Here is a 24,376-nt window from a genome sequence, read left to right on the forward strand (position 1 = left end):
GTATTAAAGTTAAATATTTTTACACCCAGTTAGCCTCAAGATTCTCTGGTCAGCCCATTCCCTCTCTCCAGGTGCTCTTTCCTGGTCTTGGCTTCTGGGAGGTTGATAACCCTAAGCCAAGACTGCCAGGCCTCTCTCCTGAGGGTCTTTTGGATAAAAATGTGACGCAATCTGAGATTCCGGTCAGCCTCCGGAATGTCTTCTAATTTGCCAACCTACACAAAGATAGTCCTTTACCACCCTTTCTTCCTTTACCCACCTTCTTTTAATATTTTTTTAAACTCTCGAAGCATGAGTTTAGGCATAGGCATACGTATGACCACATAAACGAGGTACTAAATGTATTCATCACCCTGAAAATCAGTCCTTTCTCTCCCTTCTTCAGCCAAGCCCAATGACCACCAAGCATCAAGGTCAGCCTGTTGTCATAAAAACAGCAAAAATACTTGCAGCTTCTGCCAGCAACGAGCCCAAGTCCACCTTCCCGTTCAGCCCAGATTTGTACCCCCTGCGAACACAGTCCCTCCGTCTCCTCGGCAGAGCCGGTGTCCAGCCACACACAGTGTGCTGACCTGTGCCGGGCTCCTCCAGCCCTGTGGCCAGTGTTTCCTTTAGCCCATAATATACCTTCCTTTCTTTTCAGTCTGTCTTTTTGGGGCATTTCATCCTGTATTAGATCTCCGAACCTATTCTGTTTTGTAGTGCGTAGCAACTCCCTCTCCCTGGCATTTGAGGCCTCTGTCTGCCAGAAATGTTCAGTGCCGTGCTTGTGGAAGGAATGTTTTACTAAGCAAGCACAACACATCCCTGTGTACACACGCAACCATCCACACACACTTAAGTTTACCGGGGAGGTGCTGGTTAAAGATGGCAAGAGAACAGAGGCCTGAAATTGCCTCCTCCCACAGACACACCAAGTCTATAGCTACATACAGAACAAGTCCCTCGGAAAGTAGCTCAGTGACGCCTACACCTGCCAGGCAGATGGGGCGGTGGGGGGAGGGTGAAAAGCACCCCCACAGTGAAACAGGTAGGAGAGGCTGAGACACAGTGCTGCCATAACCCCCAGGGAAGGAGCTCAACAACTTCCAGCTTCTTCCTGAGGAGTGAGCTCCCAGAACAGCCAGATTTCAGTTCAAAAGGGCATGAGGCCAAGAGAGCCACAAGGTTCTAGGGAATGAGGAGGCAGTACTGAGGAGGCTCACAAGGACTCCCTATGGCTAACCCTCCAGAGCTCACACTGAAATGCACCCACTCTTCCTTGGAAGAGGACTGTTTGTTTCTTGTAAAAGCTTCAGCCTGAGGTGTAGGCTTCTAATTTAATATACATACAGGGACCACCTGAAACTCTCCGGAGACTGTGGAGGCTGGTGGGTGCCATCTTCCCATTCTCCAGTCTCCCTCCAGGTCACGTGCTATCTCTTGGAAAGGAGGAAGTACACCTATCTGATGCTGATTTTCATGGCTGCCATCCAGTAAACACTTAGCTTGAGCCTCCGGCTCTGGTGGCCAGCAGGGCTTGTGTTCACAGGTTCAGTGGGATGGTAGCAAACAAACAAACAAAAAAAGGTAAATGGATGTCACCCAGGAGGGAACAAACACAAACTCCCCTCTCCCTGTCTTCCCTGAAGAAAATATAGTTGCATACTTTATAAGCTGCTGGCTGAGATCCTCCCCTTTGGGACACGGACAAGTCTTGGCATGCGCTCAACTAGTGGGCACCACTCAGAACCAAGAAGGCCGCAGGGATGAACGCAGATGTGTGACAGCTGACCAAGAACTAGGGCAGGGTTGAAAGATAAATTCATCTCCTACAAGAATTTTAACCAAGACTGGGAGAGGTGGCTGTTTTATCCAATGCATACAAACCAACAAAGTGTCAAAGAAAATGAAATGGGCTATGTTCCAAATCAAAGAACAAAATAAAACATCAAAAAAGACATTAGTGAAATGGAGAGTAGTGATTTACCTGATAAAGAGTTCAAAACAGTGGTCATAAAGATGCTCGTCGAGGTCTGGAGAAGAGGGCACATAAGGTGAGAACTTCAACAAAGAGAAACTGTAAGTACTAAGAGAAATCATGACGTGGAAGAACACAGCAGATGAACTGAGAACTACATGAGGGGGGTTCGGTAACAGACTGCTTGAGAAGCTTTGAAGACAGGACAGCAGAATGCATCCACGGGGAGAGCAAAAAGACCAAAAATGGCCTAAGAGACTTACTAGGATACTCTTAAGCCAAAGAATAGTCACATTATAGGGGTTTCAGAGAAGCAGAGAAAAAACAAAGGGGTGAGAAAACTGTCTTGACTTGAGGAAGGAAACACATCCAGATCCAGGAAGCCCAGAGAGTTCCAAAAAAGAAGAACTCTAAGAGACCTGCACCAGGACTCGTTATAATTGTCAAAAGATACAGGCAAGGGAGGGAATCCTCAAAGCAGTCCACATAAGACCAGTAGCAGATTTTCCAATACAAACTTTGTAGGTCAGAATGGAGTTGAATGATATATTCAAGTGGTGGAAGAAAAAAAACCTGCCACCCAGAATACTCTTGTCTTGCAAAGTTGTCCTTCAGAAGTGAAGGGAAGATAGAAAAAGTTTTCCAGACAAGCTGAAGGAGTTCAGCATCACTAGGCCCATCTCACACAAGAAGTCAAAGGGACTTCAGGATTTATTTTAGAAACAGTGAGCAAGTGGCCTGGGCAGAGGCGGGGAGAGTCTGAAGCAGACTCCATGCTGAGCATCCGGGCTGGCAAGACAAGGAGCTCATTGATCCCAGGACTCTGAGATCATGACCTGAGCTGAAACCAAGAGTCAGATGCTTAACTGAGCCATGCAGGCACCCCTAAAGGGGCTACTTGAGGCTGAATGAAAGGGCACAGGTTAGTAACAGGAAAACATAGGAAAATACAAATCTCTGTGGTAAAGGTAACTATATCATTACATTCAGAATAATGTGATGCAGGTGGATTAACCACATACAAATTTGGTAGGAAGATTGAAAGACAAAAGTAGTAAAAAGGACTATAGTGATTTGCTAATAGATGCACTAGATAAAAAGATATCAGTTGTAACATCCAAAACATAAGATGTTGAGACGGGAGTAAAAATGTAGAGCTTTAGAATACATTCAGAACTTAGTTGTTATCAACTTTAAGTAGACTGTTACAAATAGATTTTATATAAGCCTCATGGTGACTACAGAATCACCACCTGTAGTAGAAACACAGCAAGAAAAGAAAGAAGTCAAGGCATATGACTACAAAAGTCATCAAACCACAGGGGAAGAGAACAAGAGAAAAAGGTAACAAAGGAAATATAAAATAGCCAAAAAACAATTTTGAAAATAAGTGCATACCTATGAAAAATGACTTCAAATGAAAATAGAATATAGTCTCCAATTGAAAGACCTAGAGTGACTAAATGGGTTAAAACACACATACACAAGCCCATCCAGGACCTACAGCACCATATGCCAACTGAAATAAGAAAGAATGAGAAAGACCAAAACCTGATGATTTCACTCCTATGTAGAATCTTAAAAACATAATAAATGAACAAACACAAAAAGATTTATAAATACAGAGAACAAACTGATGGTTACCAGAGGGGAGAAGGGTGGGGACTGGGCAAAATGGGGGAAGGGAAGTGGGAAACAACAGGCTTCCAGTGATGGAATGAGGGAGTCCCGAGGATAAAAAGCACAGCACAGGGAACATAGTGATATTGTAATAGTGCCATATGGCGACAGATGGTAGCCACACTTGGGATGAGCATCACCTAAGGTAGAGGAGTTTGGGGACTATGTCATACACCTGAAACTAATGTGATACTGTGTGTTAACTATAGTCAGAGAAAACTTTCTAGAAACACCCATCTATATGCAGCCTCTCAGAGACTCACTTCATATGTAAGGACAACATGCAGACTGAAAGTAAAGGGATAGAAGAAGATACTCAATGGAAATGAAACTAAGAGCTGGGGAGGCTATCCCTATATCTGACGCAATAGACTTTACAACAAAAACTATAGTAAGAGACAACAAAAGGTGCTACATAATGATAATGGGTCAGATTCCAACAAGAGGGTATGACATCTGTACATATTTATGTGCCCACCATGGGAGCACTGAAATATATAAAGCAAATATTAACAGCATAGAGAAACACTGGACTTAACTAACACCTTAAGCCTGGGAAGATTTAACGGAATATACACACACACACACACACACACACACACACACACACACATAAACATTTTACCCAAAAACAGAGAACACATTCCTAAAAGCACATCTGGAAATCTGGAACATTCTCCAGGGAAAGATCGTATGTTAGAGGCCACCAAACAAGTCTTAGTAAGTTTGAAAAGATTGAAATCAAGCATCTTTTCAGCCACAATGGTCTGAAACTAGAAATCCCTTAAAAGAAAACAGGAAAATCTACAGATAGTTGATCAGACAACATCCTTCTGATCGACCAATGGATCCAAAAGAGAGAAATTTAAAAAAAAAAAAAAGCCTGAGACAAATGAAAGTAGAAACAACATACCAAAACTTATAGAAGCCAGCAAAAGCAGTTCAGAAAGGGGGTTCATCACACTAAATACCTACATGAAGACACAAGGAAAGTCTCAACTCTCAGCTCAAGGAAATAGATTCCAAAGTTAATGGAAGGAAATACGGATGTATCAAAAAAGGCAAGATCAATGAGACAAAGAAAAATAGGCAAAGGTTTTAGGTACACTCAAAAGAAGAAGTCAAATAAAATTAGAAATCAAAGAAGATGTAATAGGTGATGGGGATTAGGGAGTACTCTTGTGAGAAACACAAGATGTACAGAATGCTTCTGATGTACAGAAGCATTGAATCACTGTATTATATACCTGAAACTAATATTATACTGTATTTTAACTAACTGGAATTGAAAATTTAAAAAAAAAGGATATTAAAGCAGATTGCAGTAAGTATAAAGGAGCTTATACACCAACCAACTGGACAGACTAGAAGAAATGGATGGATAAACTCCTAGACACATACAACCTAACAAGATTGAATCATGAAGAAATATGAACTTCAGAAAGACCAATTACTAAGTAAGGAGGTTGAATTAGTAATTGCAGACCTTCCAACAAATAAAAGTCAAGCACCAGATGGCTTGCCAGCTGAATTCTACCAAACATTTAAAGAAGAGTTAATACATACCTTTCTCAAACTCTTCCAAAAATTGAAAAGGAGGGGACACTTCCAAACTCCTTTTCCAAGGGTAGCATTACCATGATACCAAAACCAGACAAGGACACAACAGGAGAAAATTACAGGTCAACATCCATGATGAACATAGATGCAGAAACCTCAACAAATATTAGCAAAACAAATTCAGTATATTAAAAGGATAATGACCTTGACCTTGACCAAGTGGGACTTGTTCCAGGCATGGAAGAATAACTCAACATCTGCAAATCAATATAACACACCATATCTACACAGTGAAGGATGAAAATCATATATAATCATCTCAGTAGAAGAAAAAAAAAGCATTCAACAAAATTGAACTTTCATCCGTGATAAAAACTATCAAAAGGTGGACATGGACTATACATCAACATCATAGAGGCCATATAGAACAAGCCCACAGCCAACGTGCTATTCCACAGTGAAAACTTGAAAACCTGAAAGCTATTCCTCTAAAATCAGGAATAAGACGAGGATGTCCACTCTAATCTAATTTGATTCAATGTAGTATTGGAAATCCTAACTGGAATGATCATGTAGCAAAAAGAAATACAGGGCATCCAAATCATAAAGGAAGTAGAAAAATTATCGCAATTTAAAGATGAAGCGTTTTATATACAGAAAACCCTATCAACACCACCAAAAAATGGTTAAATGAATTCAGTAAAATTGCAGGATACAAAATCAATATACAGGAAACTGTTGTTTCTGTACTCTAATACAAACTATTAGAAAGAGAAATTAAGACAACAATCTCATTTACATTAAAAAGAATAAAATACCTGGGAATACACTTAATTAAGGTAGTGAGAGACCTGTATGGTGAAAACTGTGAGACATAAAAGAATTTGAAAAAGATACCAAAAAAAATGGAAAGATAATTTTGTGTTCATGGATTAGAAGAATTTTGTTAAAATGCCCATCCTACCCAAAGCAGTCTACAGAGTTAATGCAGTCCCTGTCAAAATTCTAATGGCATTTTTCACAGAGAACGAACAATCCAAAAATGCATGTGGAACCAAAGAAGACCCCTACTAGCCAAAGCAATCTTGAGGAAAAAAGAACAAAGCTAGAGGCAGCATGCTTCCTGATCTCAAACTCTATCAACATTAAAAACAAACAAACATCAATGGAATGGAGTAGAAAGCCCAGAAATAAACCCATTTTTTACATATATAATCAATTTATCTACAACAAAGGAGCCAAGAATATACAGTAAGAGAAGGACAGTCTCTTGAATGAATGCCCTTGGGAAAACTGGCTAACCATATGTAAAAGCATGAAACTAGACCACTGTCTTGTGTACTACCATACACAAAACTCAAGATGGATTAAAGACTTGAACGTATGACCTGAAACCATAAAATTCCTAGAAATCAACAGGGGTAAACTCCTTGCCATCCATCTCAGCAATGACTTTCTAGATTTAACACCAAAAGCAAAGGTAACACAAGCAAAAATGAACAAGTAGGACTCTGTTAAACTGAAAATGTTTGCAAATCCTGTATCTGATGAAAGTATTATCCACAATATATGAAGAACTCCTATCACTCAAGAGAAAAAAAGCTGATTTTAAAATAGAAGAGCTGAATAGACATTTTCCAGTGTTTATGTCCAATAGGCACATGCTTCCTGATCTCAAACAGATGCCGAAGAGGCACATGAAAAAGTGCTCAACATCACGCAATCATCAGGGAAGTACAAATCAAAACCATAATGAGATTTCACCTCATGCCTGTTAGAATGGCTGTTAACACAAAGAGATAAAAGGGGTTGGTGAGGATGTGGAGAAAAGGAAAGTCTCTGGCATTATTGAAGGAACAGAAGTTGGTGTGCAGCCACTATGGAAACAGTATGGAGGTTCCTCAAAACATGAGAAGTTGAAGTACATGATCCTACTATTCCAGTTGTGGGTAATCTGATGGGAGCATAACCACTATCTCAAAAAGATACCTGCACCCCCATGTTCACTGCAGCATTATTTACAATAGCCAACACATGGCATCAACCTTAGTGTCCAGTGACAGAAAAGGATAAAGAAAATTCCATGAAATATCAAGCCATAAAAGAGAAATTCTGCCATTTGTGACAGCATGGATGGGCCTTGAGGGCATGATGTTGACTAAGGGAACAGTAAATCTGCAATCTCACTTCTATGTGAGCTCTTAAAAAAAAAAAAAGAAAGAAAGAAACTCATAGAGAACCAGATGGCTGATGGCCATAGGCAGGGGGTGGACAAAAATGGGTAAAGGTGATCAGAAGGTAGAAACTTTGATTTGTAAGTAAGATTTTGGGGAGGTGACGTACAGCATGGAGACTAGTTAACAATACTGTAATGTATATTTCAAAGTGGCTAAGCGAGTAAATCTTAATAAAAGTTCTCATTATCATGCAACATGGGGGCTTAAGGGGGTAGGAGAAGAATCAATGAAACAAGATGGGATTGGGAGGGAGACAAACCATAAGTGACTCTTAATCTCACAAAACAAACTGAGGGTTGCTGGGGGGAGGGGGGTTGGGAGAAGGGGCGTGGGATTATGGACATTGGGGAGGGTATGTGCTTTGGTGAGTGCTGTGAAGTGTGTAAACCGGGCGATTCACAGACCTGTACCCCTGGGGATAAAAATATATGTTTATAAAAAATAAAAAATTGGGGGCGCCTGGGTGGCTCAGTGGTTTAGGCTGCTGCCTTCGGCTCAGGTCATGATCTCAGGGTGCTGGGATCGAGTCCCGCATCGGGCTCTCTGCTCAGCGGGGAGCCTGCTTCCCTCTGTCTCTCTCTGTCTGCCTCTCCATCTACTTGTGATTTCTCTCTGTCAAATAAATAAATAAATAAATAAATAAAATCTTTAAAAATAAAATAAAATAAAATAAAAAATTTAAAAATTAAAAAAAAAAAAGTTCTCATCACCAGAAAAAAATACACAACAAATTTGGTGGTGAATGTTAACTACACTTATTATAGTCCTCGGTTGCAATATGTGCATATTTCAAATCATTATGTTGCACACCTAAAGCTAACAGAATGTTGTATGTCAAGGAAAATAAAACTACGAGAATATTGGTTACTAATTTCAGTATCTTTCACCATCCTTCAACACTGACCAGCTAAACATTGGGATCGTCAGTGGAAACAGACTATATTTTAAAAACTTACACAGAGCAATTTTATGTAAAATGGTGACCAGCTGCCCTGAAGCGTAATTTTTTAAAGCGATTAAATACCAAATACCAGATAAATTATTTTTCTTTCGAAAAACTAGAGAAGGGGGCACCTGGGTGGCTCAGTGGGTTAAAGCCTCTGCTTTCACCTCAGGTCATGATCCCAGGGTCCTGGGATCGAGCCCTGCATCGGGCTCCCTGCTCAGTGGGGAGCCTGCTTCCACCTCTCTCTCTCTCTGCCTACTTGTGATCTCTGTCAAATAAATAAATAAAATCTTTAAAAAAATAAAAAGAAAAACTAGAGATGGGCAGGGGAAAAAGAAGTACTAAGGTCATCATACATCATGTTGGAAACTGATTCAAAACACAGTGTGATCTGGATTAGCAATCCAAAGAATAATAAGGGGGCACAGTTGCTTGTATACAGGTTCCCTTTCAAGAGAAGATAATTTTCTAATACATAGCGCCAATTTCATAAAGAAAGTAGCTTTCTTAGGTGTCAACAAAGTCATAAGAATAAGGATTGGGGGGTCTTTTGGCTTTCTGGCTCAAGTCATTTTTCCCCAGAGAGAAATACAGAGCACATGCGTGTGCGTGTGCAGGGAGCAAAAGGAGAGAGAATCTCAACCAGGCTCCACCCAGTGGAGCCTGACATAGGGCTCAATCTCATGACCCTGAGATCATAACCTGAGCCGAAATCAAGAGTCGGACGCTTAACTGACTGAGCCATCCAGGTGCCCCTGAAGTCACTTTTTAAGCAAGTAGAACCGTTATCATTTCAGTCGTGGAATAGAAAATGAATCAGATAGGATATCATCGCCTCAAGTAAGCCTAAAACCATGGTGAGTTTCAAAGGACATTAAAGAGTAGCTTGCCCACAGCAAACCATTCCATTTCTTTTTTTTCTGAGATCAAATGGGAATCATCACTTCTTTTTTCTTCAGTGAGCAGATCTCATGGTATGCTACATCAGGGTACTCTTTTAACTTGATCCTGTCTTTTTTTGAAACATTCATTTTTTTAACGGTTTCAGTCACTCTGTTGGACCAACTTGAGAGAAGCTGTGGGGGCTGTAGCTAATAATTCAAAAAGGTTTTTATTAAAGATTTTTTAAAATTTATTTGTTAGAACACAAGCAGGGGAAGCAGCAGGCAGAGGGAGAAGCAGGCTCCCCACTGAGCAGGGAGCCTGATGTAGGACTCGATTTCAGGACCCCGGGATCATGACCTGAGCTGAAGGCAGATGCCCACTGAGCCACACAGACGTCCCTTAGAAAGGATTTTTGGGGGCGTGTTTGTAGCAATCACCTTGGAGTAGAATCTAATTGAAGGATTAATGTTGAAGTGCTGTTACTGAGTATGAAATCCCTTGACCGTTAGCAATATACTGTTCGAGCAGGCATTGAATCGGTGAAGTAGCTGGCCAAGGGCTGGCCAAATTCCTGATGTGTACAGTTGGGACTGAATATTTTCTTGTTAAATAAATGGCTGTTTTTCCCAGCAGGGATAGGGGGGCAGCGGTGGTGGTGGGTGGGCGTGAACTTGTGGACACAGGTATTAAATGCATTCCTGGGTTGCCTGTTCTAGCTACACATCAGTATATGATCACAAAACACATAAACATAGTTTCTTTCTGGTTTGACATCTTACAACAGAACATATCGTCATCTGTTGCCGTGTGACAAAATAATTACAAAATTCTCCTGTTAACGTATTTCTCATTTACACCTCCCTTGGTTGGCTGGAGTTCTCCTGCAGCTCATCTAGTCTTGACTCCAGCTTGTGGGTTGGCTTCAGATCTCTTCTACGTACCTATTGGATCAGCAGGTTCTCCGGGCATTGTGCTCCTGGTAGCGCTTAAGCGCAAGAGGACAAGCCCAAGCACCTGAGGACATTACAGACCGCTCTTCCTATCTGCTAAAATTCCATTGGCCAAAGCCGGTCACATGACCAGGTCCCAATTCCTGGACCAAGGAAGCATCCTCTCCTCAATACTTGGCCCCTCTGTTCTGTGTATACTAACTTTCTTGGTGTTTGAGCAAGCCAGTCACTCTTCCCTCCGAAAGTCTTCGCATTTGCCGTTCTCTCCTGTATGTACCATGGGTCACAGTCTCGTGGACCTAAAAGTTCTTGCCCAGCTGCACCTCATCAGAGAACACTTCCATGACTCCCCGTTCTGAAGGTTCCTCACTCCTCTCTGTTCTGAAGGTTTATCGTCATGTGACATGCCTCTATAGCTTACTCGTTTAGGCTGTGTACCTCCCCAAGAATGTGAGTTCCGTGGAGATGGGGCTTTCTGTCGTTCACTGCTCTATCCCCAGCACGCAGAATGGTGCCGGGCACACGGTGGGCTCCTGATGAATGTTAGTACCAATCGTCTGATCTTACCCTTTTTTAACTTGTTTGGCTATTTTTTTAGACATTTAAAAATCCGCTCAGTATTGAAGAGTGTCCAGTGTCTTTTAGCAGTTTCAACTTTTCCGGTATCACTGACACAGAAAATACTAGCCATTAAGCATTTTTCAGTGTGGATTCACCTCTGCTCATGCATACGTGGGATAACGCTGATTTTGAATCTTAAAAGATGAGTTAAACTCAGAGGACTTTTTACTTAGAAAATCTTGAGGAAAAAGGAAACGAGATTATACTTGACTCATGTATGTACTACGCAGGATTAAGTCTGTACTCAGAAAATGTTTGAATTGATACTTTCATCACAGTCATAGAAATGTTTTTGGTTAAGACAAGCCTGTTCTCTATTTGCATGTGGACACTTAAACCTTAGACTATCTGTAAAGATGAACTTGGTTTATGCTTTCAAGTTTGATCCTTGCAATAATTCAGGGAGAGGAATGCCAGTCCTGTCACTGAACTGTGTTTGAATCTTAACACACTACAATTCAGTTCCTAGAACTCCAGTATGATGTAATTAAACTGTCAGAAATTTTAACATGGTTGCTCATGAATGTCTCTGTTGGTTCTGATTTATTCTGTAAGGCGTACTATCACTAAAGCAGTCTTACTGCCATTAAAAATGCCTCATGTTCCACAACTTGGCAAAATTTGCATCCAGAATGGAACAAAGAGATGTAATCATCCCTGCTGTTGTCAGGATTCTGTTCCTTCTGGCAGTAGTTCATTCATTCCATCCTCACCAGATAATGGTGGTTTAAACTCAACGGGAAAAAACTAAAGATGCTCTATTTCATTTTTTCATTTTTAGACACATAAACATAAGTCAGTTGTATATGTGTGTGCGTGTGTGGGTTGGGAGGTAGATACCACAACTTCTTTTTCTATCTTGTGACCTTACCTTTTCAGCACTTGTTTCTTGTCCTTAGTATTTGAAAGAGGTTTTCTATGGTCTGTCACCATGAGACTACAGAAGGAGAGGTTTTCTGTCTATCCTAGGTCCGTAAGCCCTCTGCTGTAATGATGACATTCAGCCTTCTCTCCACGTACGATATGATTTTTGTCTTAATGGTGAAAGTGTCAAGGATTCCTTTAGCTTACACTTAAAAAAAACAACAAGGCCGAAAACAATAATAATAATCGCAGGACTATAATCATAGATGAAAATCTAAGTGGCACCGGTGAAAGGAAATGACAAGCATACTTAAGTCATTAAATCACAGGCTGCCCAGTCATTTCCAAGTCAGATGTGAACCTGAGGTTGTCCTAAAGCATGTTCATTACCGCTGATTTGCCAAAAGCAAGGTCTTGTTTTCAATGGAAGTGACAGTATAATGCACAAATAGGGCTGGAAGTTACTGTTATAAAAAATTAGTTTCCAGAGACCTTCAGAATTCACAGTAATTTTGTTTTCAGTGAAGACATCTGTCCCTTACTGCAAATGCTGGTTGAGGTGTGTGTCTGTAACACATCAGGCATCCGTAGAGACCACAGATCAACAGAATCTACAAGCAGACTCCCATTCCCAGAGGAGGACCATCCATCTCTGAATTCCGTTTCACCCAAAATCACCTTCTGCCCTCACGTAAACAGATTCTCAAAAATTTAAAAAAAAAAAAAAAAAGTTCCTCTTAAGCCTCCCGAAACATCATGGGGATAAAGTTGTCCCATGTACAAAGAGGAGAGAAACCTTACTCCACAGAATCCCCCCATATCCACAGTCCTTCAAATGTTAATATTTTCCTAGCCCATTAGACTTCAAAGGTACTTGAGTTTTGTTTGTATTTTTGTTTAAATGTCAAAGGAAAGAGTGTCGTCAGTCTGTCCTTAACTTCATCAAGTGAGGGCAAAATGTCACATACGTTGTTTTGCGTTGAAGAGATGCACGTCAAGTGCCTAATCATTTTGTTTTTTTTTTTTTAAATAATACTAACTTTAAAAAAAAAGATTTTATTTATTTATTTGAGAGAGAGTGAGAGAGAGCATGCGAGGGGAGAAGGTCAGAGGGAGAAGCAGACGCCCCCATGGAGCTGGGAGCCAGATGCGGGACTCGATCCTGGGTCTCTGGGATCATGACCTGAGCTGAAGGCAGTCGCTTAACCAACTGAGCCACCCAGGCACTGTCTTTTTTTAATTACAAAGAAAAACAGTTTACGTTTACTAATGGGACATAAGAAAGTTACGTCAACTTAATATTAAATATTAACTTCTAAAGAGAGAAACCATTTTCTTCTCTGAAGACAAGGACATAGATAAATCCCTGCATGGACTCCTTCCCTTGAAGGAGTTGTTCCCGAATTATTCAGCCTTGAGAGGTTATTTGTATTTATGCTATTTCTGAGCAAGTGGTGGTGAATTTATAATGCCTTTTTAAATGCAATCATGGGCTTTTTCTCTAGTTCCTGTTTTCCTTAAGCATAATGTGCTCATGTTTGTGCTTGCTTTCATTAAGGTGAGGAAGACCTGCTCAGTCCTCCCCAGGACACAAGCACAGGGTTAGAGGAAGTGATGGAACAACTCAACAACTCCTTCCCTAGTTCCAGAGGTAAGCTCCCTGACGTGCCGGTAACTCCCACCTACTGGAATTAGGCCTCCTGTTCCCACACTCAACTAGCCTCTGTATTTTCTGTGGCTAAGGAAGCATGTCCTGATAGAGTGCCACTTGGGGAGTGTTGTTAGAAGCAAGTGTTTTCAGGGTGCATTTCTGCTTTGGATGACCAGATTGACCTGGTATGGGATTCTGGTTGAATTCAGATGCCTCTAGAACCCTGATGACTCTAGAAGCAAGAATACTAACTTACACATTTACTCCCTTTGCGCATTAGTCTGAAGAGCAAATTATGAGATCGGTTTTACTTAAAAGCAATGAAGCTGTGACCTTGACAAAGACATTCATGGCTTGATGGCACCTTGCCAGAGACACACACTTACCACGCACTGCGGTGAAATCTAGAACATGCCTAGTATACAGCAGTGGTGGGGACTTGGGCTTCTGATGCCTTTTACATTTAAAAATTGTCTCTTACCCCATTGTTTAAATATAGGTACAATTAAATCTTTATATACTAGTCTTTTGTTGTTGGTCTCAGTGCCATGGAAGGAATACGATCTTCGCCAGGAAAGATAGTAATACAAATGCCCTTACTGCCCGCCATCACTTTGCCCCCGTGTATTTTCCCCCTTATATAAAAGCTGCATTTTACCCCACCAGCTTTTCCCACTAGCCAGTATGAGTGTCACATGTCTTCGTTCCTCCAGGGAGGTTTCACTCCCATGGTTAGCGTTTTGGAGTATTTTATTTTATTGCTGTGACATAAAACACTAACCCACTTCCCTTGAGTAAATAAATAAAAAGAAGGGCCGCAGCCACCTGTTCAGCAAATGAAGAGAAACCTAGACAAGCTGAAGAGGAGAACACAAGTCTTTGTGGCCAGGGGCTGGCTCGCCTCATAGGCAGCCCCAGGGGGAAGGGCAGCTGAGAGTCTTACTGTTCGTTCCTCTCCATAGGAGCAGTGACGAGGGTGTTGGGAGTCCTGTGTTCTTCCTCTATTTCTGTTCGGTGTCGGCTATCAGTGGCCGTTTCCCGGCTGTTCGATGTGCGAGTGAACACTGTGTGTGCACGTGAACAGCAGTGCCGTTCTGGGGGAGCGTTGCTAAGGAACCATCAGGGAAGCTAATTTTAAATGTCTGCACCAGCCATCTTTGCATTGCTGAGTGCCTCTAATGTGTTGATTTTAACACATAAGAACCTTCTCTATCTCCCCTCCACCCCCACGCCCCCCACGTGCCACCCTCGTCTCCATCATGACGCTCTGGGCTGTCGTCTCTGCCTAGGCACTGCAGTTTAGGAGAAGACCATGAGCTGGTCGGCCAAAAATCAAAGGCCCTCCCCCTTTATCCTGTAAGCTTTTATGAGCACGTACTATGTACTAATGGAGGCTTAGGGATGCAAACAAGAACGGCCCAGTTCCTTGCCTTCATGGTGCTTACAGTCAACTGAGGAGGTAGACTTCAGAAGTTTCCTTTACAGTAGAGTGTTATGGCTATACTGGACAGGTCTAGGACATGAGTGAATCCCAGAAGTACCCTTTGACCTAAATAGGAGGAGTTCAGCTTAGGCACAGCAAGGGTCTTCTTCAAGATGACACAGAGAGAACTTTGGGCCCCCCATGTAGCACATTATTTCCGGCGACCTCTACCTATCCCTTGAATGTCACAGATGGATACCTTGCCCCAGCCCCTTCAATGCCAAGCCTGCGTACCTGCTCCGTGGGAAGTTAGTGGCTGCAGTGCTGACGCCTTGGGCTTTTCCAGGGTGTGCAGCTCTGCTTCCCTATAGGCAACCTTTATGTGCTGGGCCTCTGACCCATCCTCGTTATCTTGAGGGTGAAGGTCTTTGCACCCTCTCCCCACATCCCCCTTTTAGTCCCTGAAGCTGGATACCACATGGGTACGGAAGAAGTCACCTAGAAGAGGAGAAATAGATTTCTTCTGATATATTTGGCAGTTAGCATCTTTGATGTTAAATTCACTTGTATGATGTTGATTTACTTTTATGGAAACTTGGAGAACTTCAGGCCACCTGGATAGTGTTTACTAAATCCACACTAATGGAAGCACTTTCCCTGAGTGCTAATCTTGAGTTCTCAAATAGGGGATAAGGAGGCTTTGTTTGACCAGTTCCATTAACTGAGTTCCTACTGGTGGCTTGAGACAGTTTTTTTTTTTTTTTTTCTTCTGAGGAAAACAATCCAGATCTGGCTATTCTTTCTGTGATGCTGTTACCTTGACATTTTTTTTTTCTTTTCCACCGCTTCCTGCCAAATTAGGCCTTAAAATTGGGCCTTTTCTAATAGGCACCCAATTCCAACCTGTGGGGGTTCTTTCCATAGCACCGAGCAATTCCAGCACCTAGAATCCAACTCATTTCAGACATCACCTACCCAGAGAGAGCATCAGATCCCCCAGCTTGAGGGCTCTGTCTCCCAAGACTGCCCCCAAGACCCACTTTACTTCAGAGACCAGTCGCAAGTTTGGTTTATCACCTGGGCTTCTGACTCCCCCCTCCCACACACACCCCCACTAGAGACATAAAGATTCCAACAACCCCCTTCTTCAGCTCAATTAACTTGCTACCGCACCTCACAGAACTCAGAAATATTTTCTCTACCGGCTCACCCTGTACTCTCAAAGGTTAGAACTCAGGAATCCCCAGATGGAAGAGAAGAGATGCGTAGGGCAAGATAGAGGGGAAGGGTGCGGAGCTGCTCGCAGCGCTCCTTCCGGGTACCCTCCCCGCTCCTTCCGGGTACCCTCCCCTCCCAAGCACCTCCGCGTCTTTCCCAGCCCGGAAACTCTCCCTCCCCAGTCCTTTTGGACTTTTAGGGAGGCACTGTGACATAGGTGTGACTGATTAAATCACTAGCCATTGGGGATTACACTCAAGTCTCCCTCCCCTGGCGCACAACCCCCAGGCGGACCTATGGGTTTTCCAAGACTTGCCTGGTTAACATTACAAAAGACACCTTCCTGCCTCTCTTCACAGGAAATTCCAAAGGTTTTAGGAGCTCTGTGCCCTCAAAGGGTATTAAGACCTAATACATAATTCTAAATCACAGTAGCACGCCCTTTTCTCCTCAAATTCAAATGTATAAAAAGTCTCATCATAAAAATAGAATGGAAAATATATATGTGGTAGGGGTTTCTTGGGAGCATCTTACCAATCGGGAGGTATGTTGGGTTGGTATTAAGCAGAAAATTTTGAGTCTTAAACGTCTTGGGTTTACAGACCATTGCAAATGGAAGCCCCTCCCCCCAAGGTCATTTTAACATTTCTGAGGACCCAAACTGTGCTTTGACCTTCTAACCATTATCCATACCAGAAGAAACATTTTACATCTCAAACTGTATTAAGGATATAAAATACATTGTGTGTGTGGAGTGCGTGTACACACACATACATATACACCATGTATATACACCATACATGAATGTGTCTAGTGACATACACATACAAAGATCATAAAGAAAAGATGAGTGAACCAACACTTCCTATACTACAATCAGTTCACACTGTTTCTCTTTCATGTATTTAAAAATAAAATGCTGGTTGCAACCCACTAAGTGGGTTTTCAGATCCAGTGGTTTTAAAAAATACTGATCTGACTGATCTTGGCATTCTTTGCCCAGGTGCACATCTTTTTTAAAAAAATTAACATTTTGGGGCACCTGGGTGGCCCAGTCATAAAGTTATCTGCCTTGGGCTCAGGTCATGATCCCAGGGTGCTGGGATCAATCAAGACCCACACTGGGCTCCCTGCTCAGTGGGAAGCCTGATTCTCCCTTTCCTACGCCCCTTTCTTGTGTTCCCTCTCTCGCTATCTGTCAAATAAATACATAGAATCTTTTTTTTTAAATTACATTTAAAAATTTTCACCATGGAAGTTGTTTCTGCCAAGACCTTCCTAATATCTTAGAGGACACCGTGCTTTTAATCTAAGTCTGCCACCCATGTTCCCATTGCTGTGTTAGGAAGAATGAAGTTCACGGTTGCTACAGCTGTTTTGGACAGCTGTTTTGAGTAACTCAAAACAGATGTCAGAGCCAGAGGTCTGCCATTTAGTAGAAATGTGCTATTAAATACCACCTCATGGTTTACTTAACCCTGCTAGATAATTGCCCACAGAGGAAAAGACTTTTTAAATAAAATATTACGCTCTTCACATATGCAAAGTATATCAATAGGGGAGTTTTGCATTTTAAATGTACAACTTCTCTGTTACCCTTTGCCACAGTCTTGACTTCAGGCTCAAGTCTTAAGGCATCAGCTAATTCTCCCTTTTGCATTTTCACTCCCAAGTCCCTGGAAGCCTGAAGCACCAAGTTCATGGCCATTCAGCAAGTTAAATTAAACGTCTGATCTTATCTCACTGGCCTTGCTAAACTGTTATCCAAATTAATAAAGGGGTTTCATGCTCCTCCCTCTAGTGAAAAACTGGTAGCCAACATTGTCCTGCATAATAGCCCCTATAAATTGCGGGGTGTTCAAGGTGTGAATGTGCATGTGTTCAGTTTTATGCTGATATCTTTCCTGATTAATCTCTAGACATAGCTATTTGCAACCACTTGAGGGATTTCAGTGGCTCGCCCTATATTAAACACAGAACATTAGCCAATTTCTAATCTATTTACTACCACTAATGTGTCCCTCTGTCTATAAATATACTTAGAAGTTGAATTCTGCTGTAATAAAAATCATTATCTCCTATAAGGCACTTTTTAAATCTCCACCCTTATTCTATAGGAACAGTACATGGGTACAATGTGCGATAAACATTTTTAAAACAAACAATTGAAGTGATTTGTCCCTGTGTCTCTGATCGTTTTGCATTCTGGCAAAGGCATTTTCATATGTATGTGCGTTTCTGGAAGAAACGCTTTCCTGATCAGTGGTATGGTATTGGCTTCTCTAAACATGAGGTGCCACTGTATACTAATTAGTGAGCAAACGGGGTCTAAGATAAGATCTGAGTGCAGTAAGACCATTCAGAACACAGCTAACGGTGCCCTGCAGGTATGTCTTTTGTGACCTGTGCCATACTAGTTTTCTCCCCAACATCCATACCGTCCTCTCTCATAGGACCCACCCCTCCCTAAAGCCCACATACACTCTGTTAAATGCCTCTAAATTAGCCACACAACAGCTGTGCGAAACCTGCCGTCTTCTAAGATTCAGAGCTTGTCTGTGGTTCTTCTGTGGAAGAACAGCATCAAGACGAGCTCACATGTCCCATTTTTGGGTACCACGCAGCTTCCTGTCCGCTTCCATCAGTTTTGAACTGTTACTCCTTTATACCAGGGACCAACAAAGTAAATGTTCCAGGAGCCAGATCTGGCCCACTACCTGTTTTTAGAAATAAAGTCTTATTAGAACACAGCTACACCCATTGATTTGCATGTTGTCGATCGTTCTTTCTCACTGGGAGTAGTTGTTGCAAAGTTGAACAGTTGCTATGGAGACCATGTGGCTTGCAAAGCGTAAACTGTTTACCGTCTGGCCCTTCACACAGGAAGTTTGCCAACCCCTGCTTTACGCAGTCTTCCATTCTAGCTCGTTCTGTACATAACAGTCACAGACTTCTCGGTGCTATCAACTTGGAACTCAACAAAACTGCTTTTGAATTGATTTGTGTATTCATGTCCATATTCACCAGAGATCATACATGTTTCCATATTTAAAGTATAGCCATTAGAATCTTCTTTCACTTTGGTAAAAAAAAGAAATCGAAAAAGGGACTCATTCTTTCTTAACATTTTCAGTTAGTGAACAGAGATTAAGAAGTTACAGCTACTCCCCACCCCCCAAAACAGTCATGTCCTGAGATTCTAATCCTGAATAATGAATCCTCTCAAGTCACACTGCCTGAGGAAAGTTGACTTCTCCAGACGCAGAACTCCCCCAGCATATTTCCTTTTTCTCTTGATTCATTTCCTGACAGCATACCACATTGCCAGATGGACACCCTAACTGAAGGTCTAAGGAAACTCATTTCCAAAGAATGTATTCATGAAATAAAACTTATCTGGCACTTGTATTTTTTTTTTTTTTTTTTACTGGTAAAGAATGTTTTTAAGTGGCGCAACCAAAATAGCCTCTAGTCTGTCAGTGTAGAAACTAGTCCGATACAAGGGAAAATAGTATTTAACTTTCTTTAAACAAAAAGCAGAACTTCCTTTGGTACTGTTCTGGTGACCACAACGGAACCAAGTGACCAGAGCGGATTTTGAAAGAGATTAGGATTAACAAAGCTCTGGAAGGGCCACTGTATGTGAAACATAGCTTCTGAAGAAGCACCTGAAACAAAACCCAAGTCATTTGCTGCATATTTAGCAGTGGCCGGTGGATACTGAACTCAGAATATGGCCTGGTGTAGATAAAGATACGTAACCTTTATCACTCAGGGAACCAATAATTACATTTTGAAACTGAATCATACTGCTAACAACACTCCTTCCTGAAGCTCTTATGTTTTAAAAATAGACCAAGGTGAAGGCCAAACCAAGTTACCAGCCCTTGGCACACGAGTTAACAGGGTAACAGTGAGGGCCAAGTTACCACAAACACCAAAGAATTCTTGACCATGATCTAGTGGCTACCTTACTAATTCCGTTCAATCAGCATTCGTCAGAAACCTATAGTATCGAGGTACAGGTGGTACTAGGAATACAGAGGATGGATAAGCAATACATGGGCCCTGGCCTCAAGGACGTCACAGTCTTGTAGGGGAAGGGAATGAATTCTACTACCAGACAGTATAACCACCAAACACAAAGATGCAAAAATACTTGATAAAGGAGTGGAAAGGAATGGATGAGTAATTCATGCTGGGATTTGTCTGAGCTATTAAGAGTGAAATGATGTGGGGCACCCGGGTGGCTCAGTTGGTTAATTGGCAGCCATCAGCTCAGGTCAAGATCCTGGAGTCTGGGATTGAACCCCACATGGGGTTCCCTGCTCAGCAGGGAGTCTGCTTCTCCCTGTGCCTTTACCCCTGCTCATGCTCTCTTGTTCTCTCTCAAATAAATAAAATCTTTTTTAAAAAAAAAAGAATGTTATGGACATTAGGGAAGGTATGTGCTGTGGTGAGTGCTGTGAAGTCCGTAAACCTGGCGATTCACAGACCTGTACCCTGGGGGCTAATAATACATTATATGTTAATAAAAAATGAAACATTTAAAAAAAGAATGAAAGAATGTTCTCCTCCCTCCCCTTTTTCCTTTCATCTGGTATGGGCCTACCACTGGCAACACCCACAACGAGGAGCCAGTACCCCCATTTTTTCTCTTTTCCCTCATTTGAGGAATGTCATGATATCTTGACCATGCTTACATGATCAAGCATGCAGTTTTAAACTTTTTTTTATTTTTATTTTTTAAAGATTTTATTTGTTTGACAGACAGAGATCACAAGTAAGCGGCGGGGAGGGGGGAAAGCAGGCTCCCCACTGAGCAGAGAGCCCGATGTGGGGCTCAATCCCAGGACCCTGAGATCATGACCTGAGCTGAAGGCAGAGGCTTTAACTCACTGAGCCACCCAGGTGCCCCTATACTTTTTTTTTTTTTTAAAGATTCAGTTATTTTAGAGAGAAAGAGTGGGGGTAGGGGCTGCAGAGGGAGAGGAAAGAGCCTCAAGCAGGCTCCATGCTGCACATGGAGCCCAACGCAGAACTTGATCCCGAGACCCTGAGATCACGGCCCGAGCCAAAACCAAGAGTTAGACGCTCAACTGATTGAGCCACCCAGGCACCCCTGTAGTTTCTATAGTTAAAAGAAATTTCTGACTTGGGAAAATTAAGAAGGAAGAGAGGGAGGGTGGGTCAATGTATCTTAGAAGTTTTAGACCGTGAACTTGAGTTGTGAAAGACTTCTTTTGGAATAGTAGCGCCATACTTCTGTGGTCTGAATGAGTAGCCCTCACATTGTCCCAGGGTGCATTAGTCCTTGCAGTCCTCGAGCATGGGGGGGTCCTGGAGGGACAGGGGATACTACACAGGGTCTCAGACCCCACAGCTCTGTTTTTATCTGCTCTAAATCCTGGGCTTTCACCTAAGATGGATGGTCTCAGGAAATGTACCATCGCTCAATTCAGAGTCTTTAAAACAGTATTTCACTTGAAGGCCCTGGTGATGAGAGGAAATTGCAAGCCCCAGATGTGCTAGGTATGGTCAGAGGTCCCTAGTGTTCTGTCCGATATAAATATTACCCTAGAAAACTTGACCAGGACCTGCTTTTCAAAAATAAACAAACACATACAGTCGGAGGATTCTCTAAAACAAATAAGGCCAGTGAGTCTTCAGCAGTCTACTCTCAAGGCTCCTGGAATTTGTTGAATTATGAGGAGGAAGTTGAGGGTTCGTTCCTAGATCTGGCTCTGTGGTTTGCCCGTTAGTGGGACTCCTCTCTTTCCCCCCGTTGTTTTGTTTTGTTTTGTTCTGTTTTTCCTATTTTCTCAAGTGCCCCCAATCTCATCATGGGCGTGCTCAGCTTCTACCAGATAGAAGGAAATCTCCCAAGGGGGTGGGCTCTCGCCTCTGTGGCATTTCGCCTTGCATTTGGGGTGCAGACTTCGGCGCACACATCCACTCCCATTTATGTTTCGGTGTACTGTCGAGAGTAAAGAGATTGAGATTTTTGGACGTTGAGCTTGAGGTTCTAAAGTTGTCCTGGAAAAACAATGCTCAATTTGTCAGATTCCTACTCTGTGCCAGCTTTCATCCAGTTGAACACATGAACTCTATGGATTCTGTAAGTTACGTCTCCTGGATTGTGTTATCTGTTTACACTGATTTTAAGTGTATGTAAAGGTTATTTGACTGGATGTGTCCTTCGGGTTCTTTTTGTTTCTGGTTGTTGTTGTTTTTTTTTTTTTTCTTTTTTCAGAAGGGAATAAATGAATTGTCTTCTCAACTTTTGTTTGGTAAAAGCAGCAAAATTGGTATGAAACTGTATATTTATGCATTTTTTTCCTTTCTGATATCTCTGCCTCTTCCTCTCTCCATTATTAAAGGAAGAAATACCCCTGGGAAGCCAATGAGAGAGGTTAGTGAGACTCAGGCTCACAGCCACGGCTTCTGTGTGTCTCATCGCGCTTTCTATGTTTGGCGTTTGTGTAAGAATTGTGTGTATGCACGCGCATGTACGTACTACATGTGTCATCATGTAAGGATGGTAGTCACCTCTCCACTTGCAGATCGTGAGGAACATTCTTCAAATGTTCATTGCCATTGTCATCACCATGACGACAGGACCAGGGGTTGGGGAACAGGAATCTCTATGAAATGGCAACCCTTGGTAGTCCCTAGGTCGTTAGCCCACAGTTCGTCATCTGTTGCCATTCGTAACACAAACAGAACCCTCAGTGTAAACTTAACCTCCAACAGAACTGAGGAGTCCTCGAGTTTCTGTGTACTTTCAGGACCCTAGCATTTTCTGCCAATGCCCTGAGTTTTTTATTCTACTGGAATGACTTCATTTTGTTTTTTTCTTTTTTTCTCATTCCTACACTCCTGTCCCACTCTAGTAACTTTTTTTTTTTTTGAGAACTTACTGTGCCAAGCACTGTTTTAAGCACTTGCCATCTTTTTCATGAGGTAATCTTCATGCCAAACCTCTGAGGTAGGTACTCCTATCAACCCCATTTTACAAACTGGGAAACTGAGTCAGTGAGAGAGTAAGCAGTGTCTTCAAGGTGACAGAGCCAGAATTTGCATCCAGGCCATCAGGGTCCAGGGCCACACTCTTCTGCTGAATTGCCTCCTGAGAACGGGGTATCGGAAAGACTCCCATCACGTCAGCTAGCCCTTTAGAAAGTTCTCTGTTTTCACTTGGCCTTTGGAAACCCAGGTAGAACATAATAAGGTTAAAAACTGAATGTTGGGAGTCTTGAGGGTTTTTTAAGTGCTTATGTATGAGTTAAAAGGGGGTAGGGTACAATATTATCACTGAATGTGGTGTGAGGTTTTTCAGGGAAAGCTGCTGCATGCTTTTATCAGAAACAGCATCTGAACATTCAGTTTCCTAATCAGAGGGCTAGTAGATGACAGAGTGTTGACTGACAGCCCAAGGGAAACAGGCTTGTCCTTACCAAGAGTTTAGCATGAAGGATGCGAGAAGGAAAGTTCTTCCATGGGTGGCCATAACATCCACTCTTCTGGGAGACAGGATGAACGGGGAGAGAGTGCTGACATGAGAAGATTCTAGATCCTTAGCAACAGGCTAGACTGGAGGAGTTCCTGATTCATTTAAACATAAGGAGTCATACTGGAAAGTCTGCCAACACCATGCCGTGCAAGTCTAATGAATTTAATGATCCTTTAGTGTTTTTGCACCAGTGCTCTCTTCCAAGGCTTGGGACACTGGGTTCCTAGGGAGGTGAGGGGAGGGACAGTCTGGGAGGAGAAACAGGAAACAAATGGGTGAAGCAGAGAGTGTTCCTGATGGTTTGCCTGGCTCACATACTACTTAGGTGAGGCTCCTTGGGTTCATTCTTATGGTAAGTGCCCCTTACAATTTCTCTTAAAGTTTTACAAAAAAGCTGCACCTTAATTTTGAGTGCCCTGAACATGTTGCTCTCATGAACAAATGAATCTTAGAAAAGGCCAGCCCATGTATCATTCAAGTCACAGAGGCATTTGGAAACTTTATTACCCGAGCCGTATTCCAGTCAGATACGTTTCCAGAAAACCCCAGAATCAAAGTGATGTTTTTATTGTTAAAAAATCACCTCAAAGATACAGTAGATCAGATAGTTTTTTAAAGATTAAATTATAGAGAAGAGAAATACAAATTTCACTACCCCGGCTTTGCTGTGGCCAAGTGAATGCTAACCATTTATTTGGGAACTGTATTTAAAAACAAAAACAAAAACAAAAACACAGAGTGCCAGCTTGCTTTTGAGGTCTTGGATCTCTGCCAGAAAGTCTCAATTCCAGTCACTGCCGAAGAAAACAACGACTTCAGGCAGTGGTGGCATGGGACTGAATGGGTTGCAGTTCACGCCAGCTTGGAA

At 42.2% G+C, this 24,376-nt stretch overlaps 1 protein-coding gene across 1 annotated transcript in view; it reads left to right on the forward strand.

Annotated features, from left to right (window-relative positions):
• Positions 1 to 24,376, forward strand: part of DMD (dystrophin) — a 1,970,015-nt gene that overhangs the window by 1,942,865 nt on the left and 2,774 nt on the right. Inside the window, exons 76-77 of the mRNA XM_059385278.1 lie at positions 13,262 to 13,354; positions 22,376 to 22,407. Coding sequence (XP_059241261.1) covers positions 13,262 to 13,354; positions 22,376 to 22,407 — 125 coding nt within the window. The remainder of the gene's footprint in view (positions 1 to 13,261; positions 13,355 to 22,375; positions 22,408 to 24,376) is intronic.

The sequence above is a fragment of the Mustela nigripes genome, chromosome X, assembly GCF_022355385.1.
Source record: "Mustela nigripes isolate SB6536 chromosome X, MUSNIG.SB6536, whole genome shotgun sequence".
Classification (NCBI taxonomy): domain Eukaryota; kingdom Metazoa; phylum Chordata; class Mammalia; order Carnivora; family Mustelidae; genus Mustela; species Mustela nigripes.